Source organism: Herpailurus yagouaroundi, unplaced genomic scaffold (assembly GCF_014898765.1).
Source record: "Herpailurus yagouaroundi ecotype Mexico unplaced genomic scaffold, PumYag 182, whole genome shotgun sequence".
NCBI lineage: Eukaryota > Metazoa > Chordata > Mammalia > Carnivora > Felidae > Herpailurus > Herpailurus yagouaroundi.
This window is the reverse complement of record NW_024412413.1, coordinates 53,219,599-53,240,927: the sequence shown is the minus strand read 5'-3', so window position 1 is coordinate 53,240,927 and position 21,329 is coordinate 53,219,599. Positions and strand designations below refer to the sequence as shown.

Genomic DNA, 21,329 nt, shown 5'->3' with positions numbered 1-21,329 from the left:
AAAGTAAGCTGCTTATCTCTGGTCTCTCTCTTCCTATGCCCAATCCATCCTTCCACACTGCCAACAGTTATCTTTATAGAACACCTATGTGACCATGACACTACTCTACTTAAAAGGTTCACTGTGGTCTGCAGAACTGTGTCTAAAAGCTCAGTATAGGAGGCCTCTCCCAGTTCACCTTGACCTTCCTTCCCAGCCTCTCTGCTTTCACCCAACTCTTACATAAGACAGTTCCACATGAAATTAGGACAGTCAGGGGTTCTGCAGTTAACCTCTTGTTTTGGCACTGTGGAAAAAAACTTACATTTTTTTAAAGATTTTAATTTTTAAGTAATTTCTGCACCCAACTTGGAGCTTGAACCTACAACCCTGAGATCAAGAGTCGCACGCTCCACTGACTGAACCAGCTAGGCGCCTTTTAAAAATTTTCTAAAAAAATGAAAACAATTTATTCCTGTATTCTGTTGTTATAATGTAAAAAGATGTTTAAAAATTAAATTTTAAAAGCTGCACAATTAAAAACAACCTACACAGACTATCAGTTGGAATATATAAAAATTTTCAAAATGTTTTTCACCTATCAGAGATCTGGTATTTTAGTGGAAGATATCTTGTAACTGTATTTCCAATTGCCCCAAAGTATGATGTTCCTTTTTCCCCGTGGAACGCAACCCCTTCCCTCTCTGAGGCGGCAAACTGCTTACTATTTATCCTTCAAATCCAGTGTAAATAATCACTTTTTGCCAAACCTCTTGCAGCCCATTTTTCCTTTTCAGGACTCGCAAAGCCAGGAGTGTTTCTCTTATAGTATTATTATGCATACATACATACATACATACATACATACAATATATTTTGAGATCCTTTAGAGCAGGGACCTGACCTCGGAGTCCCTAGCTCTTAGCTTGATATTTGACCCACAGTAAGAACGTGAAAGTTTATCACGGGATACATGAATGAATGATCAAAGTCTAAAAAATCCCTACTCTGTTTAGATCTTGCAGGGAAAACATTTGTATACTGGACACGCCTCTGAACACATCGCTTTGATAAACCAGACCCTCACTATGTACGAGGTGATTGGAAAGGAGAAAGGAAAGGTCCCAAGTGGTAAATGTGTCCGTGAGAAAGCTGGACCACGCCTTTTCCACCACCCTAGCTCCTAGAGCTACTCCCAGGATGGGGAGAATATTGTGTTCCAGATGAGTATTTTTCTCCATCTCCACTGAAAAGCTTCGCCCTCTTTTGATTTTCAGCAGCCAAGTCATTCACAATTCAGTGAGCCTCCAGTTTTCCTACTGGGGTGCAACGTCTTGGAGTCACATCCCCTCCCGTCGTGGAGAGCTCCAACTCTGCATTTCTCCGATGGATTCTGGAAAAAGCCCCTCCAGAACCCCCTGCCTCGACCCCAGGCGGCCCCAGGTGGGGAAGGGGCTTTCCAGCTGCTGAGGCTGCGGTCTGCCCCGCGCGCCGAGAGGAGCCGAGTCCCAGCCCGGCGAGGCGCGGGGGGCGTCGCCTACGGCCGCCAGGGCTCGGCGCGCGGGGCGGGGCCGCGGGGGGCCGAGAGAGGCATCCATCTTCCCGGACGAGCCAGCGCTTCCTTACCGAGCGGGGCGAGGGCGAAGGGCACGGGCCACGGCGCTGCCCCTCCCGCGAGCCCTGCCCTTCTTCGCCAGGCCCCGCGGGACCCGTCCGGTCGCCGCCGCCGCCGCCGCCGCCCGCAGCTCGCTCTCTGGGCGCGGGGAGCCGCGGGCCGTGTGCGCGCCGGCAACTTTGCGGCCGCCGGGGGCGCGGCTCCTCCCGGTGCGCGTGCGAGTGTGCAAGGCAGCGGCGGCCTCCTGGGGGCAGCAGCGGAGAGCGGGACGGGGAGAAAGAGGTAGCGTCGGCGCCCCGCGGCCAAGGAGGCAGAGGCCCCTCGCGGCGCCGGCTGTCGAGATCTAAACTCCGCCGGTGCTGCGCCCAGGACGCGTTCAGACCGCGCAGCAGCCGCCCTCCGGCCCGGCAGCAGGGACTCGCTCTAGGATTACGTTTCCTCTCGTCCGCCCGGGCGCTAGCGGCAGCCTTTGCCGACGGGGGAGCGGCGTCCGCGGCGGCAGCATCCCGGCCCGGGCGGGACCCTCGAGCGCCGGAGCCGGCGGCTGGAGCAGGAAGGGAGGGTCGCGGCGTCCGCCCTCCAGAGCCGGCCCTGCCCTCGAGCGCCCGGTGCGGGTTTGTAACAATGGTGCGGAGCGCCGGCGCGAACCCCGCGTCCGCCCAGCGGCCGTAGAGGAAGTGGCCGGCTCCGGGTGGGGTGGGCAGGGAGACGCCCCCCGCCGCTGGCTCGCGGGAGTTTGCCTGCGCGCCGGGCCTCTCCGGCCCCGAGGCCCCCCTCCCCCCTCCCCCCTCTCGGATCACCGACGGCAGCTCGAAGCGGAGAGTATGGTGCCGGCGCCCGGGTTAATCTAGTCCTCGGCTCGCTCCTCTTTTCCGCCTCCTCGTCTTCCTCCTCCTTTACCTCCTGTGGGTGCTGCCTCCGGGTTCCCCGTGTGTGGGAGTACAACTCTCTGCCTCTCCAATTAGACTGGTTTGTGACGACCGAACAGAACTTGCCCATTGAAAGCGGACCCAGAACAGCTGGATAATGTCCACTCCGAGCAGATTCAAGAAGGACAAAGAGATCATAGCCGAGTATGAAAGTCAAGTCAAAGGTAAGGATGGGAGCGGCTGCCTTGCTCCTTTTGTGTGCCTTCTTGTCATTGTGCTCGAGGAGTTGCATTTCTAACTTGGTGTCTGCGTTGGAGGAAGGCGGTGAGGGACAGCCAGAGCTTCTGGTTGAGCCACCCTGGGCTTCGTGCAAGCCCATCCCCGTCCCAGTCCCGTCAAGCCCACGGGGAGCTGGAAACCGGGTGGCTTTCTCCGACTCCTAGAGCGCACCTCCAGTAGAGAGAGAACTGGCTGTAACTTAACCACCACCTTCAGCCGGGCAACTTAACACGGGAGGCAGGCGGCAGCCGTGGTTGCTGGCCAGTGACCCTCTTCCTCCTCCTCGTTACTCTTTTTAACTGGTAATCTTTGTCACGTTATTTTTAAGGAATCATTTTCCCGAAGTCTGGACACCAAGTGGTCCGGAGCTTCATTGAGTGCAGACGATTTTAGACCTTTACGCTGTTCGCTATTAATTTATTAGGGCGAGTCCGCCGTTTAGAAAACAGCTCCCTGAAAGCCTGGCTGTTAAACCAAGCGGGGACTAGTGGAATCTGACTCCTCCTTTATAATGGGCCAGAATTCAGTGCCATCTTCCACACTCACCCCGGAGTATTGCTTTATCATTCGCTGGAAGCTACTTGCCTGTAAAATGAAGGTTTGGATATTTAAGTGGTAGTTTCAGTCCATTTACATTGTCAACTAATGAAGGAACCTAATTAAGGTTGATTAGGCATTTTTACTTAATGTGCCTTGGGTTTTTAAAAATGGATTTTCTCTCTGATACAAGTATTTTGTGTTGCTATTGAAGTGTTTAATGAACATGTATCTCTGCTGTGTTTGTTTTTTTGTCTTTTTTTGTTTTTTTCATCTTCTGTGGTGTCTCCTGGGTGGATTTTCCCTATTGAGACAATGGATGGAGTGTTGAGGTTGATGCTGTGCTTTGGAATATTCACTGCAAAGTTCATAACAATTGCTATGCAGACACCTGTGTTTTTTCTGATACAGTCTTCTAAAAGGGCTGCTGAGAGAGGCACTCCTTACTTGCCTTGGGAAAGGCAGGAGCAGCCTGGGTGTTCTTTTGTGTGGTCCAGTTGTGGAAATGCCCAGAGTCCTATGCGAGGACCTGGTGGACCCTCCATGCCCTGAGGACGGATTTGGACCCACTCATCTAGGCCACCAACAAAGGCCGTGTGGAAGCCCAGGGACTCATGCTTTCCTTTAGGCTAACCCCTATAAAGGATGTAAGCTAAACACTGTTCAGGGAACCGATTTTTAACTGCTTGTAATTAAGATAATTTCTACTTACAGCAACTGGTTACATTGACATGGAAGTTAGGATAGCAGAGGAGTAATTATTTCCTTAGTGACAGGTAAACTTTTTCATAAGCAGAACCTCTCTCTTTTTTTTTTTTTTTCAACGTTTATTTATTTTTGGGACAGAGAGAGACAGAGCATGAACGGGGGAGGGGCAGAGAGAGGGGGAGACACAGAATCGGAAACAGGCTCCAGGCTCTGAGCCATCAGCCCAGAGCCCGACGCGGGGCTCGAACTCACGGACCGCGAGATCGTGACCTGGCTGAAGTCGGACGCTTAACTGACTGCGCCACCCAGGCGCCCCGCAGAACCTCTGTTAATGTTACTCCAGCATGGCCTGAACAACCTTTCATTTTAAGGTGGACTCTTGTTCCTCATCACCATTCCTTGTGCAAGGTTTTGCACATGGCTCTTTGTGGTAGATCATGGAGGGATGGTAGTCTGGCTTTCTTGCTGCCTGGAGCACCAGCTGGCAGAATGCACTTTCAAGTATTGGTTTAGTTATTTCTGTTCTAAGCTCATTTGTCCATGATCAAGTCCTTATATGAAAAATAGTTTCATGGTTAATTTCTTTCAGAGTGTGAATTCTATTGTTACATGATTACTAATGTGCTTGAGATACAGGCCCTCTACACTGATTAAAAATCAATAAAATGGGATGTGTTGCAATGTTTACAATGCGTCTGTCAAATCCAATGCAAGGAAGAATTATGAACGCGGTGAACACTATTTTTGGAACAAATTCAGCCCCATAGAAAGTGATCCCTAGTCCTTTCAACCTTCCTCATTTACACAGACCTACAGCCTGAAAGAGGCTGCTGTATGACTCTTTCTGCCCTTCTCATCAGGACCTGCATCCAGACTATCTGCTTTCACACATCCTATGTCTAACCCACATCATCCTACCCGTATGCAGTTATGGGAATGGGGTAATACAGTGGAGTTGGATCACGTACACATTTAAGGGCACCAGTACACCTGCACTTCTAGGCAAAATCAAGATCAAGTGGGACAAAAATGACCGTGAAATAGTGCATGAGGCCAAGCTGTCCCATGCAGTGACAGTAGGTTCCTTACTAGGGATGTGAAATGCAGGACTCTGATTTTCTGTTGTATTTCCTGAGTCCCTCTTTAAGGGTGAACATCTTACCCTGGCAGAGTGCTAGTGTGCTGTTTAAAGATACGTGGTTTTGGAACAACTACCTCTTTTAATTCCAGCCAACTATTTCATCTGATGATAAACAAAAGAAATGTGGCCTGTTTGATTGCTAACAGAAAACCAGCTGTGCTGGACCCAGAAGACATAGGTCTGTTCCCTGTGAATAAAGTCATAGATATTGGACTCTCTGGGTGACTCTCTGGGTAAGGGTGATTTCAGGAGTCATTTTTTATTATGTGTGATTTTTTTTTTAACCTTCTGACTTAAAACTTAATACTCTGGAGTATTGTTCTTTCTTTCTCTCTCCCGTTTCCCTGATGCCAGTTGCACGTATCTCAGAATTTCTGAGATAATGATTTGATCTCAAGGAGTGACTCCAGATGTGGGATTTTGCCAGTGTGGCTGCCTGCACATGTTTTAGGAACAGACTTCCCGGAGCTGTTCTCAACTGTGGAAAGAACCATCATAGGTGACAGTGTGTAATTTTACGTATAAAACCATAAATACATCTAGTTAGATATGTCATGGTAAGTCACTTAGTTTCTGACTTTTGGTTGTCTTACCTATAAGATAAGGAGTTTGGATTCCCTCATTTCTAAGATGTCATGTCAATTCATATTAATAACTTAGAAAAATTTTCAAGCCTTTTGTGTTTCATTTACTACCTGGTTTGGCGGGGCGGGGGTGGGATTCACCTTTGCTTTCACTTTTTAAGAAAAATAATCAGTTCGCAAACACTATACATTATTTGAGTTCTCAGAAAATTAAAATGTAATGCAATAGGGAATACAGAAAAATAATAAAACCGTGTTCAGAAAAGCATAGCACACAATTGTAAGAGGGGGTAGAATTGTGAATTATACACATTATCAAAGAATAGATTGGTTTAAATCAGGGACAAAAGGCGCCCCCCCCCCCAAATTTAAAAGGAGTGAGTTAGCTAGGAGAAGAAAGACTATTTCATGCATGTTAGTCAACTTCTCAAAGATTTAACATTTATTTATTTTTGAGACAGCATGAACGGGGGAGGGGCAGAGAGAGAGGGAGACACAGAATCGGAAGCAGGATCCAGGCTCTGGGCTATCAGCCCAGAGCCTGATGCGGGGCTCAAACTCACGGACCGCAAGATCGTGACCTGAGCTGAAGTCGGACGCTTAACCGACTGAGCCACCCAGGCGCCCCAACTTCTCAAAGATTTAGAATCCAGAGAAGTTAATCTCTTGTTTGTGGGGGCTCTTAAAAAGCTACTTGTCTGGAGAAGTGTATGAAACTCCTATCAGTTGACTGTTACTTGTTAGCATCTCTGGCAAAAAGCTTAGCAGTAGAAAAGATCATAACAACTGGCTAACAGAAGGTTTGGAGATTATCTGGATTTTAGTATTCTATGCAATTTTTGAATTCTGCAGCAAAAGTATTGTGGCTCACATAAAAAAACTACTAGCTCCCATATGGGAGCCAAAAGAATCAAAAGACACATTTTGTGAGGTGGAACTCATGAACAAGAGGTTGTGTTTGTTTTTAATAATGCATGTTGTTAGTTGCTAAGAATTGACAGCTATTATTTGCAGTATTTTCTCAGGGATAATCTCCTACTCATCTACATGCCATATGTGTAGGAAGTGCCAAGAAAATCTGTTCTTCTTCGACCACTCTGCTGCCTGAACTACAAATAGTGCGTTTTGGTAGCAGATGGAACACGAGGAAGTGCCAATTCAATTTGATATGACCCCATGTCATGCAGTGGGTTTCAACAGGAAAAAGTGCTGCTGTCACTAATATGGAACCTGTGTCTGCATCTGATGTCCTTTCACGTAACCTGTAATAGAAAACAGCAACAACTTAAATTATGAATTAAAACTTTATAGCTGGGAGGGACATGAAACATTTCCTGTCCAACCCATTCATTTATACGATGCAAGGAAGCATAATGATAGAGTTACACAATTAACATACCTGGGGCTAAAAACCCAGGTCGTTTGTTTTCAGGAACAATGATTTACTTTTAGATTCCTCACAAAGTACAGCAGGAGATAGAACACTTCACTATTTAGACTTTACTTTCATTGAAGGAATCCTAGTTGGACCTAGAAGAGAACAGCAACGCCTCTGGTCTGTTAACAGGAGGAGTTAATTAAATTGATTAGCTGTAACTAAGTTGTTTTTTTCACCAAGATCATTTCAAGAAACCACAATGTGCGGGCAGCGGCTTCACATGCTTGCCTTAAGATCAGGGGAAAAAACATGGTGAATATGTACAATTGTAACTTGCTTGAAATTTTGGTCAAACTAATGCCAGCTAGTGTAGTAAGCCCTGTTACCTTGCCCGGAAACCCTGATTAGTTTCATGAACTTCAAAATCTATTAAGGAATAGTTTGGGAGAAATTTTTGAGCAAAACGCGTCCTTCTGAAATACAGATGCAAGTTGGCATGTGCTACAGCATGATAAATCTCAGTTCTAGCAATCGAGATTGGTTTGCTTACTCTTGTGAAGTGTTGACCAATATAGGGGGCACACGTTTTCAACTCTGGTTCTGGTTTGCGAGTCTGCTTTGTAGCTTCACCAGACCCTTTTCTGATTTCATTCATGCTACCCGTTTCACTTCGGTTCAGACAATTAAAAATTAAGGTAAAGAGAGTAAACTGTATATCTCCTTACTCTATTTTTGTTTTCATTTTTTGAGGTAAAAGGTGGGATCAGGGATCATTATTTGAGAACACTTTTAATCATTTGAAAGTATTTGTTTGTTGGTCTGGGGTTACTTTCTACTTTGTTGACAACGTATAGATGCACTCCTGTTGATATTTCAGGATGGGAGGAAAGGGAACATCATGTTTAAGAGCACAGATTTTGGTGTTAGTCATCCAGCCCTGCCACTGATCACACGCGTGGTCTCTGAGAGTCCATTTCTTCATCTGTAAAATGGGGCTGATAAATAGTACTTACCTTCTTGTTTTTCTAAAGTTTCAATGAGGTGATTTGTGGAAAGCTTTGTCACAGGCTTGCACATAATAAATAGTAAAAATTAGTCCTTGTCTATTTAATTTTAGTTTTCTTTATATTTCAACTGCTTCTTTGTTACATTCTGACTTAAATGAGCTTTTTGAAATTCAAGTAAGTAATCACCAGCCTGCTACCGGAATAAATCCCAAAGTGGGCGAATCTTTAATCATTCTAATAAAGTCCCATGTACTTTTGGAATGGCGTATATAAAAAGGGAAATGTGGTAGGCAAACCAGAGAGATCCCCAGCAGCTTATAAGTGGATTTTTTGTTGTCATTTTTCATCCAAGTAACAGAGCCTAAAAGCCTACTTCCTGAGCTGCCGTGTGTTGGCTTGCAACTTTTGTTTTAAATTTTCTTTACCTTTGTTCAGTGACATTTTATGGGAAGTGAAAACTGTGGTCCAGTCAGCAGATTTTATTTACTGGTGGTAAAAAGGATTCTTATGACATCGGATCAAGTCACTGGTTTAATTTCATGGTCTTGAGAAAAATATATTTTTTAAATCAATATGGAAATGAAGAATTAATTTATAACTGTGAATTTGATTCTTCATGAGACAGTACTTTGTTCTTTTCCAGTTTTATTGAAGTATAATTGACATATAACAGAAAGTGCTATGACAATAGAATTTATTATTTATGTATCTTTCATACCTTTTAGTACAGGGCTTTATTAAATATTTATTGAGTGGGTAGAGTGATATTTGGATTATCATTCCTTTACAGTATAAGTTAACATAGTGATCATTGAAAATTATGGAGGGTGTCCAATAAAGTATTACCACAGAACTAAACTGAATTCAAGTAGTGTGTAACTTCTTTAGAAAGTCATAAAGTTAAAACCAAACTAAATGTCCAACAGTGGGGAATGGTTAACTAAATTCCACTGGGGATGGTTAACTAACTTATACACATGGAATGTTATGCAGTCATTAACAGTAGTTTTTTTTTTTTTTCAGTTTATTTATTTTGAGGGGGGGCAGAGAGAGAGAGGGAGAGAGAGAATACCAAGTGAGGGGCTCAATCCCACAGGCTGTAAGATCATGCCCTGAGCCAAAATCAAGAGTCAGATACTTAACCGACCGAGCCACCCAGGTGCCCCAACAGTAGTTTTTGAAGAACATTTTGGTATGGAGAAATATTTTATTATTTTTTTTTACTTTTTAGTTTTTGTTAAATATTTATTTTTGAGAGACAGAGAGTGCAAGTGGCGGAGGGGCAGCGAGAGGGGGACAGAGGATCCAAAGCAGGCTCTGCATTGACAGCAGTGAACCCGATATGGGGCTCAAACTCACGAACTGGGAGATCATGACCTGAATTGAAGTCAGACACTCAACTGACTGAGCCACCCAGGTGCATCTGGAGAAACATAATAGTTGAAAAAAAAGACTATAAAAGGATGGTGAAATAATAAGGATGAAAAATAATCACACCAGCAGCTACCAGTTAGAGTGCTCGTGGTGTGCAGGTCACTGTTGTGGCTGCTTTGCATGAGTGGGGCTGAGCTTCACATGCACATAGTCGGCTGTAATGCATGGTGGAAGGAATTTCTGGTTCTCTTCCTTCTCGGTATATGTTGTACTTCCTGTGTTTTTGGCAGTATACCTTGGTACGTCAACTGGTTTCATGCCAGAATCTCACCTTGAGCTCCACCCTCTTTCAGGATGGGGATGGGACAAAGTAAATCCAAGCAAAACTTGATCTTTGGCTTGAACCTCTGCTGATCACATTTGTCCACAGCACAGTTTCAAACTTCTGGTTTGCTTACAACTTAGTGATATATTTTGGTTTTGCTTTGCTTTGAGTTCAGCTAGTGTGTGTGTGTGTGTGTGTGTGTGTGTGTGTGCGTGTGTGCGTGTGTGTGTCTGTTAGGAATAGCAACTTCTCTTTTCTTTTTTTGGTGAAATGTATATACAAATAGGTATAGACAATGATTATTCACAACTAAAAAAATAAAATGAATACCTGAGCTGTTAGCCATGGGGGATATGAATTATAACATTTTCAGTGTCTTAGAAATCCCATGTTGCCCTTTTCCTGACAAATCTTCCTTCATCCCATGGACTGCCGCCCCCCAACAATTCTGATGAATTTAGTGTTAAAGTCATTCCCTTATTTTCTTTACAATTTATGACCATTTTATAGTTTCCTTTATAGTGTGTGTGTGTGTGTGTGTGTGTGTCAGAAAGGGGGGGAGGGGCAGGGAGAGGGGAGAGAGAATACCAAGCAGGCTCTGCACATTCAGCTCAGAGCCTGATGTAGGGCTCAAACCCATGAACCTCGAAAAACCGTAAAATACCTAGGAATAAATCTAACCAAAGACGTGAAAGATCTATACACTGAAAACTATAGAAAGCTTATGAAAGAAATTGAAGAAAACACAAAAAAATGGAAAAAGATTCCATGCTCCTGGATAGGAAGTACAAATATTGTGAAAATGTCGATACTACCGAAAGCAATCTACATATTCAATGCAATCCCTATCAAAGTAACACCAGCATTCTTCACAGAGCTAGAACAAATAATCCTAAAATTTGTATGGAACCAGAAAAGACCCCAAATAGCCAAAGCGATCTTCAAAAAGAAAACCAAAGCAGGAGGCATCACAATCCCAGACTTCAAGCTATACTACAAAGCTATAATCATCAAGACAGTATGGTACTGGCACAAGAAAGACACTCCGATCAATGGAACAGAGTAGAGAACCCAGAAATGGACCCACAAACATACGGCCAACTAACCTTTGACAAAGCAGGAAAGAATATCCATTGGAATAAAGACAGTCTCTTCAGCAAGTGGTGCTGGGAAAACTGGAAAGCGACATGCAGAAGAATGAACTGGGACCACTTTCTTACACCATACACAAAAATAAACTCAAAGTGGATAAAAGACCTCAATGTAAGACAGGAAGCCATGAAAATCCTCGAGAAGGCAGGCAAAAACCTTTTTGATCTTGTCTGCGCAACTTCTTACTCAACATGTCTCTGGAGGCAAGGGAAACAAAAACAAAAATGAACTACTGGGACCTTATCAAAATAAAAAGCCTCTGCACAGCGAGGGAAACAATACACAAAAGTAAAAGGCAACCGACAGGATGGGAGAAGATATTTGCAAACGACATATCAGATAAAGGGTTAGTATCCAAAATCTATAAAGAACTTCTCAAACACAACACCCAAAAAACAAATAATCCAGTGATGAAATGGGCAAAAGACATGAATAGACACTTCTCCAAAGAAGACGTCCACATGGCCAACCGACACATGAAAAAACGCTCCACATCACTCATCATCAGGGAAATACAAATCAAAACCACAATGAGATACCACCTTATACCTGTCACAATGACAACTCAGGCAATAAAAGATGTTGGAGAGGATGTGTAGAAAGAAGATCTCTTTTGCATTGTTGGTGGGAATGCAAGCTGGTGCAGCCACTCTGGAAAACAGTATGGAGGTTCCTCAAAAAACTAAAAATAGAACTACCCTCTGACCCAGCAATTGCACTACTAGGCATTTATCCACAGGATACAGGTGTGCTGATTCGAAGGGACACATGCACCCCCATGTTTATAGCAGCACTATCAACAATAGCCAAAGTATGGAAAGAGCCCGAATGTCCACAGATGGATGAATGGATAAAGAAAATGTGGTGTGTACACACACACACACACACACACACACACACACACACACACACTGGAGTATTACTCAGCAATCAAAAAGATTGAAGTCTTGCCATTTGCAACTACATGGATGGAAATGGAGGGTATTATGCTAAGTGAAATTAGTCAGTCAGAGAAAGACAAAAATCATATGACTTCACTCATATGAGGACTTTAAGAGACAAAACAGATGAACATAAGGGAAGGGAAGCAAAAATAATATAAAAACAGGGAGGGGGACAAAACAGAAGAGACTCCTAAATATGGAGAACAAACTGAGGGTTGCTGGAGGGGTTGTGGGAGGCGGGATGGGCTAAATGGGTAAGGGGCACTAAGGAATCTACTCCTGAAATCATTGTTTCACTCTATGCTAACTAATTTGGATGTAAATTTTAAAAAATAAAATAAAAATAAAAATAAAATAAATAAATAAACATTAAAAAAACCCAACAAACCCATGAACCGCATGATCATGACCTGAGCAGAAATCAAGAGTCCATGCTTAACCAAATGAGCCACCCAGGCGCCCCTCCTTTATGGTTTTGTTGTATGTTGTGTTTGTACATGAAGAATACAGAGCTGTTTAGGGGCACCAGTCTTAGTCAGTAGAGCATACGACTCTTGATCTTGGGGTGGTGAGTTTGAGCCCCCATAACGGGCATAGAGATTATGTAAAAAAAAATACAGAGCAGTTTGAACATGTACCAGATGTTTTCATGGTATTGAGAAGTTGATATTACTTAAAAAATTAAAATAATAGTATTTTGGCATGTATAAGAAATCTTTATCTTTTGAGTATACATGCTGATGTATTTATGGGTGAAATTATGGTGTCTAGGATATGCTACAGAATAATCTGGGGGAAGGTGAAATAGGTAGAAATACAGATAAAATAAGATTGTCCATGAATTAATAATCATTGAGTATGTGGGGTTCACTATATTATTCTCTTATTTTTGAGAGTGTTTACAATTTTTCCTAATAAAATTTTAAGTGTTCTTATGACTTCCATTTAATATTATTATTAATTTAATATTAATATATTCCAATTAATATTATGATATTAAGATTAATCCACATGAATGTGTGCAGCTGTAGTTAATTTATTTTCATTGGTGTATTTATTCCAGTGTGTAAAAATAGTAGTCTATTCACTCGGTATGACCTTTGGGTTATTTGTAGTTTTTTGCTATTATGAATAATAATATCCTATAGGTGTCTCCTGGTGTACGTTTCTCTAGGTATACTTACGGAGTCATAAGGAATGAGCATGTTCAACTTTACTAGGTAATGTCAGACTTTTCTCAAAATCCTGGGTATTTACACTCTTCCCAGGAATGGATCAGAGCTCTGCATCCTGAAACACTGTGGAGCAACGGATTATTTAAGGTAAATGCTCAACTGTTATACTAAAGAGAACCCTAGAAGACAATAATGTAAAAACATAGAGATTTTTCTTTTTTCCTTTCTTCCCTTTGTTCCCTATTTCCCTTATTTCCTTTCTTTCCTTTGTCTCGTACCACGTTGTGAAGGTGTGTGATCCAGGCCATCAGAATTGCTTTGCTTCATTAAATTATTGGAATTTTCTCCACCTTGTTGCTCTGCTGTCACCTAGGGAACTGAACTTGTCTCCCTGGTTGAAACTGGGTCTTAAGTATATCCGTGTTCTAGCTCATAGGATGGAAAAGGAGTCTTGAGGAGCACGTGCCCCAGTGTTTTAAAACCCAGGCCACAAGTAGCACACACAATTTTCATTCATTGAACGAGTGAGAATTTAGTCACATGGCCACATCTGCTATAGGGGAGATTGGCAAACATAGTCTGTCTGGACAGCCTGGTTTCCTGCTACGACTCTGTGACCATGGCAGAAGGAGAGGAAGATTTTAAATAGAACTACACTATGACCCCAGCAATTGCACTACTAGGTATTTATCCAAAGGATACAAAAATACTGATTCAAAGGGACACATGCATCCCAACATTTTTTTAGTAAATCTTTTAAAAACAATTTCTTTTAAGTTTGTTTATGTTGAGAGAGAGAAAGAGAGAGCTCAAGTGGGGCAGGGGCAGAGAGAGAGGAGAGAGAGAATCCCAAGCAGTCTCCACACTGTCAGCACAGAGCCTGAAGCAGGGCTTGAAGTCAACTATGAGATCATGACCTGAGCTGAGATCAAGAGTTGGACATGCAATCAGCTGCGCCACCCAGGCACCCCTACGCTCCAGTATGTATGGCAGCATTATCAATAATAGCCAGACTATGAAGACATCCCAAATGTCCGTCAGCTGATGAAGAAAGACGATGTTATACATACATAATGGAATATTACTCAGTCATCAAAAAGAATGAAGTCTTGCCATTTGCAACAACATAGATACAACTAGAGTATATTAATTTAAGCGTAATAAATCAGTGAAAGACAAATACCATATTATTTCACTCATATGTGGAATTTTAGAAACAAAAGAGATGAAGGGAAGGGAAGGAGAAATAAAATAAGGGGCACCTTGGTGGCTCAGTTGGTTAAGCGGCTGACTTCAGCTCAGGTCATGTTCTCACAGTTTGTGAGTTCGAGCCCCACATCAGGCTCTGTGCTGATAGCTCAGAGCCTGGAGCCTGCTTCAGATTTTGTGTCTTCCTCTCTCTCTGCCCCTTCCCCACTTGTGTGCATGCTCTCTCTCTCTGTCTCTCAAAAAATAAGTAAGTAAGTAAATAAATAAACATTCAAAAAAGATAAAAACAGAGAGGGAGGCATATCATAACACATTTTTTAAAAGAAGTTTATTTATTTATTTTGAGAGAGCAAGAGAGTGTGTGCCTGCAAGTGGGGAAGGGGCAGAGAGAGGAAGAGAGAGTATGCCAAGCAGGTTGTGAGCTGTCAGCACAGAGTGCAACACAGGGCTCAAACCCATGAACCATAAGCTCATGACCTGAGCTGAAACCAAGAGTTGGACTGTCAACCAACTGAGCCAGCCAGATACCCCGAGAGACTCTTAATTATAGAGAGCAAACTGAGAGTTGCTGGAGGGGAGTTGGGTGGGGGATGGGCCAGATGGGTGATGGGCATTAGGGAGGGCACTCGTGATGAGCACTGGGTATTATATACAAGTGACAAATCACTAAATCTCCTGAAACCAATACCATATGTTAACTAGCTTGAATTTAAATACAAATTTGGAAGAAAAAAAAGATTTTTAAAAAATTTATTTTGAAAAAGAGAGTGTCCGTGGAGGAGGGGCAGAGAGAGGGAGAGAGTGAGAATCCCAAGCAGGCACTGCGTCATCAGTGCAGAGCATGACACAGGGCTTGAATTCACAAACCATGCGATCATGATCCGAGTCAAAGTCTGAAGTTTAACCAAATGAGTTACCCAGGTGCTCCAAGGAGAGGAAGATTTTAGTAGACAATAAGCAGTTAGCAATAAAGATAGGTTTTTTGGAGAGGCAATCTATTTGGGGGCGAAATGGTATTTTGTTTTAATTTGTATGTGTTTCATTGCTAATAAGGTAGAACATCTTCCCTGAATAGCTAAGGCACTCCTGAAAAAACCAAAGCTGGAGGCGTACAGTCCTGGACTTCAAGATATGTTACAAAGCTGTAATAATCAAGATAGTATGGTACTGGCACAAAACAGACCCTTAGATCAATGGAACAGAATAGAGAACCCAGAAATGGACTCACAAATGTATGGCCAACTAATCTTTGACAAAGCAGGAAAGAATATCCAATGGAATAAAGAAAGTCTCTTCAGCAAATGGTGTTGGGAAAACTGGACAGCAACATGCAGAAAAATGAGCCTGGACCATTTTCTTACACCATACACAAAAATGAACTCAAAATGGATGAAAGATCTAAACGTAAGTTAGGAAGCCATCAAAATCGTGGAGGAGAAACCTCTTTGACCTCGGCCACAGCAACTTCTTACTCAGCATGTCTCTGGAGGCAAGGAAAACAAAACCAAAAATGAACTATTGGGACTTCATCAATATAAAAAGCTTCTGCACAGCAAAGGAAACAATCAGCAAAACTAAAATGCAGCCAATGAAATGGGAGAAGATATTTGGAAATGACATCTCAGATAAAGATTAGTGTTCAAAATCTGTAAAGAACTTACCAAACACAACACCCAAAAAACCAAATAATCCAGTGAAGAAATGGGCAAAAGACCTGAATCGACACTTTTCGAAACAGGGCATCCAGATGGCCAACTGACACATGAAAAAATGCTCAACATCACTCATCATCAGGGAAATACAAATCAAGACGACAATGAGATACCACCTCACACTTGTCAGAATGGCTAACATTAACAACTCAGGCAGTAACAGATATTGGTGAGGATGTGGGAAAAGAGGAACCCTTTTGCCCTGCTGGTGGGAATGCAAACTGGTGCAGCCACTCTGGAAAACAGTATGGAGGTTCCTCAAAAAATTAAAAATAGAATTACTCTATGACCCAGCAATTGCACTGCTAGGTGCTTACCTAAAGGATACAAGTGTGCTGTTTTGAAAGGGCACGTGCACCCCAGTGTTTATAGCTGTGCTATCAACAGTAGCCGAAGTATGGAAAGAGCCAAAATGTCTATCAATGGATGAATGGATAAAGAAGATGTGGTATCTATGTACAATGGAGTATTACTGGGCAATCAAAAAGAATGAAATCTTGCCGTTTGCAATAACATGGATGGAACCAGAGGATATTATGCTAAGTGAAATTAGAGAAAGACAAATATCATATGACTTCACTTATATGTGGAATTTAAGATACAAAACAGATTAACATAAGGGAAGGGAAGCAAAACTAATATAAAAACAGGGAGGGTGACAAGACAGAAGAGACTCTTAAATACAGAGAACAAACTGAGGGTTGCTGGAGAGGTTGTGGGAGGGGGGATGGGCTAAGTGGGTAAGGGGCATTAAGGAAGACACTTGTAGGGATGAGCACTGGGTGTTATACATAGGGGATGAATCACTGAATGCCACTCCTGAAATCATTATTGTGCCATATGCTAATTAACTTAGATGTAAATTTTAAAAAAAGCATCTTTTCACGTTTTGGCTGGCTATGTGTTTTTGTCACTAAAATACTTATTCATATCTTTGCCCATTTATCTGTTAGTTTGTCTTCTCATTGATTTTTTAGTTTTTCTTTTCAGTATGTTCTCAATATTAATTTCTTAGCAATTATAACTATTGCAGATATCTTCATCATGGTTGTAGCTTATACTTTCACAATTATAAAAGATATCTTTTGATAAACAGAGGTTGTTTAAATTTATTAGATGTATCAATTATTAACCTATGTTTGGCGTTTAAGCAATTCTTTCCCTACTTTGAAGTCAGGGAGATATCTGTCTACATCCTCTTCTAAATGTTTTAAAATTTTGTTTTTGACAAATTAATGGGGTTTTAATTCATCTGAAGTTTATTTTTCATACTGTGAGCTAGGGATATATTTTCAGTTCTTTTCATATGAATGGCCAAATTTATTTTTTTAGTTTTATTTGCTAAATAGTTTCTTATTTTATTTTACTTTCTTTGATTTTGTTTTGTCTTATTTTGTGTAATTTTTAAAGTAAGCTCTGTGCCTATTGTGGGACTTGAACTCAGGACCCTGAGATCAAGAGTTGCATGCTCTACTGACTGAACCACCCAGGTGCCCCCCAGTTCCTTCTGTCCTGATTACAGTTTCATATGTGCATGAATTTATCTCTGGGTACTGTTGTGTTTCATTGGTTAGTTATAGGTTACTGCACCAGTATTACATTCTTTTAATTACAGTAGCTTTATAATAACTCTTTATATCTGATAGGCCAAATCCTCCTTACTTGTTTTTTCAGAACTACCTTGGGGATCTTGGTCTTTTCTCTTCCATATACATTTTAGCATCAGCTTTTCCTTCCCTGGGAAACCTACAGGCATTTTGACTGAAATTGTGTGACATTGTAAGTCAACTAGAAGGGAGTTAGCATCTATATAATATTAGTTCTTCCTATGCATTAATGTGAATATTTCTCCATTTACTTAGTTCTTGTTAAAATGTCTTGCTATAAAGTTTTATATTTTCTATGTTTTTATTAGATTTATTTCATGATATTTTTATTAATGTTCATGAGATCTCTTCTAAAATTGTTTTCTGTTATACAGAACTGCAGTTTATTTTTTCATATTGGTCTCATATCACACCACTTTGCTGGTCTATTACTATGTCTAATTCTTTTTTTTCTTTTTTGTAAAAAAATTATTTGCAAAGCAAGACAGTTTTATTTCCCACTTTCCAAACTTTATGGCTTTAATTTATTTTTCTTGTATTTTTGCCCTAGACAGAATTTGGAGTACAAAGTTAATAAAAGTGGTGACTTTGGCATTCTTTTCTTGTTCTCGATTTAAAGGGATTGGTTTTAAGCTTGTCCTCCCTTAAAGGATGATGATTGTTTCCGGTTTATTATAGGCATTTTTCATCAGGTTAAGTATTATCTCTTATATTTCTTGTTTACTTGAGATTTTAATCATTAATAGGTGGTTGAATGTTATCTTTTTTTCTTTTTGTGTCTATTAATACTTTTTCTTTAATCTGTTAATGTGTTGAGTAATGTTTATAGGTTGCCTAATATTAAGCCATCTTTGCATTCTAGAATTAAACTGTCTTCACTGTTGTATTTTATGTATATAAAAACAGTTGGAGGGGCACCTGGGTGGCTCAGTTGGTTAAGCATCAGGCTCTTGGTTTCAGCTCATGTCATTATCTTGTGGTTCATGAGATCAAGCCATGTCTTGCTCCGTGCTGACAGCTCAGAGCCTGCTTGGAAGTCTATCTCTTCTTTCTCTCTGCCCCTCCCCCTGCGCTCTCTCTCTCAAAATAAATAAATAATAAACTTTGAAAACAAAAACAATTGGATTCAGTTTGCCAGTATTAAGGGTTTTTTGCCTCTCAATGCCTGAATGAAACTAGCCCTTGGTTTTCCTTTATGATAATATCCTTGTCTGGGTTCATATCTAAGTTATACTAGCCTCACATAATGTGTTGGAGAGTATTACTTCTCTTTCTATTTTGTGGAGGAGTTTGACATTTTGGAATATTCCTTTCCTTGAAAGTTTGGAAGAACTATTTATCTGAGTCTAGTTATTTACTTTGAAGAACTTTTTTTAAGTTTATTTATGTATTTAATTTTGAGAGAGAGAGAGAGAGAGAGAGCGTGAGCAGGGGAGAGCAGCAGAGCGAGAGGAGAGAGATAATCCCAAAGCAGGTTCCATGTCCAGCATGGAGCCTGATGCAGGGCTGGGTTCCACGACCTTGGGAATCCTGGCCCAAGTGGAAAACAAGAGTTGGTTGCCCAACTGACTGAGCCACCCAGGAACCCCATGTGAAGAACTTTTTAACCGCTCATTGGTAGTTAGTCATTTCCTTTATTAGTTATAGGATTATTTATTATCTCTATTTCTTCTGGCATCAGTTTTGATAAGTTATATTTTTCCAGAAATTTGTCTATTTTATGTTTTCAAATATATTGGTATGTTACTGATAGTATTTTGTTATTTTTTTAAAACGTGGCTGATCTGTATTGAATATAAAATATCATTGGGGTGTCTGGGTGGCTCAGTCAGTTGAGCGTCCAGCTCTTGATTTCAGCTCAGGTCATGATCTCATGGTTCTTGAGTTCAAGCCCCGCATTGGGCTCTGCACTGATAGTGCAGAGTCCGCTTGGGATTCTCTCTCACTCCCTCTCTCTCTCTGTTCCTCCCCTGCTTGTGTGCACGCTCACTCTCTCTCAAAATAAATAAACTTTAAAAAATTTTTTTCTCTTCTCTGTTTCTTGCTGAATGTTAAAGGGGGCTTGTCTATTTTTGCTGGTTTTTCTTTTTTATTTTATTGATCATTGCTCTTATCTTTACTATGACCTTTGTGATTTTATTTGGGTTTATTCTGTTCTTTATTGTCTTAAGTTGGATGCTTATTCATTTTTATCCTTTTCTGCTACTATAAGCATTTAAGACAATAAATTTCTTTTCTAATATAAATATTATTTCTAACAAGTGTGTTACTCCTAACAAAGGTGTCTGTTCTTCATTCTAATAATTATTTATGATAATTCCCCTTGAAGTATCACCTGTGCTGCATCTCACAAGATTTTATATGTAAAGTTCATTAGAATTAAGTTCTAAGTATTTTCAGTTTCTCAAATTGGTTTCTTTTTAAAATTTTTTTATTTTTATTTTTTTAAAATTTACATCCAAATTAGTTAGCATATAGTGCAACAATGATTTCAGGAGTAGATTCCTTAATGCCTCTTACCCATTTAGCCCATCCCCCCTCCCACAACCCCTCCAGCAATCCTCTGTTTGTTCTCCATATTTAGGAGTCTCTTCTGTTTTGTCCCCCTCCCTGTTTTTATATTATTTTTGCTTCCCTTTCCTTATGTTCATCTGTTTTGTCTCTTAAAGTCCTCATATGAGTGAAGTCATATGATTTTTGTCTCTCTAATTTCACTTAGCATAATACCCTCCATTTCCATCCACGTAGTTGCAAATGGCAAGATTTCATTCTTTTTGATTGCCGAGTAATACTCCATTGTATATATATACTACATTTTCTTTATCCATTCATCCATCGGTGGACATTTGGGCTGTTTCCATACTTTGGCTATTGTTGATAGTGCTGCTATAAACATGGGGGTGCATGTGTCCCTTCGAATCAGCACACCTCTTCCCCATGGATAAATGCCTAGTAGTGCAATTGCTGGGTCAGAGGGTAGTTCTATTTTTAGTTTTTTGAGGAACCTCCATACTGTTTTCCATAGTGGCTGCACCAGCTTGCATTGCCACCAACAATGTAAAAGAGATCCTCTCTCTCCCCATCCTCTCCAACATCTGTTGGCCTGAGTTGTTAATGTTAGCCATTCTGACAGGTATAAGGTGGTATCTCATTGTGGTTTTGATTTGTATCAAATTGGTTTCTTCTTTGACCCATGAGGCATATAGGAATACACCTTCAAATTAAAACAAAAAAAGTGGGAATACTTAATTTCTCTTTTTTAAAAAAAATACAATTACATTGTGATCTGAAAGTAATAGTGTTTGAAATTAGTTGAGGATTGTTTCCTCTTTTACTGTTCTCTGGAGGATTTCATGTAAGATTGGAATTACCTGACTCTTAAATGTTTAGTAGAACTCATCACTACAGTTATCTAGATGTAGTGCTTTCATCAAGAAAAAGTATCTGTCATTGCTTGCACATTTACATATTTTTTGATTGACTGGCATAACATTGGCTATAATCTCATATCTTCTTAATCCCACAGCATCTGCAGTGATGCCTCTTTTCTATGAACAACAATTGTCTGTGTGCCTTTTCCGCTTTTTTCCTTGATTGACTTCACCAGAGTTATTAGTTTTTTAAAAGAGCAATATTTTTGCTTTCTTGATTTATTGTATATTTGTTTTCTGTCTCACTGGTTTATTCTTCCTATTATTCGCTTCCTTTTTTTTTTTTTTTTTTTTTTTTGGTGA

The 21,329-nt window shown here is 41.0% G+C and overlaps 1 protein-coding gene across 2 annotated transcripts in view; it reads left to right on the top strand.

Annotated features, from left to right (window-relative positions):
- The first annotated feature begins 2,195 nt into the window (after positions 1-2,195).
- The window catches only part of SRGAP1 (SLIT-ROBO Rho GTPase activating protein 1), a 284,228-nt gene continuing 265,094 nt past the window's right edge, over positions 2,196-21,329 (top strand). For both annotated transcript variants that reach the window (XM_040491526.1, XM_040491525.1), the window contains exon 1: positions 2,196-2,687. In XM_040491526.1, coding sequence (XP_040347460.1) covers positions 2,621-2,687 — 67 coding nt within the window. In that variant the 5' untranslated portion in view covers positions 2,196-2,620. The remainder of the gene's footprint in view (positions 2,688-21,329) is intronic.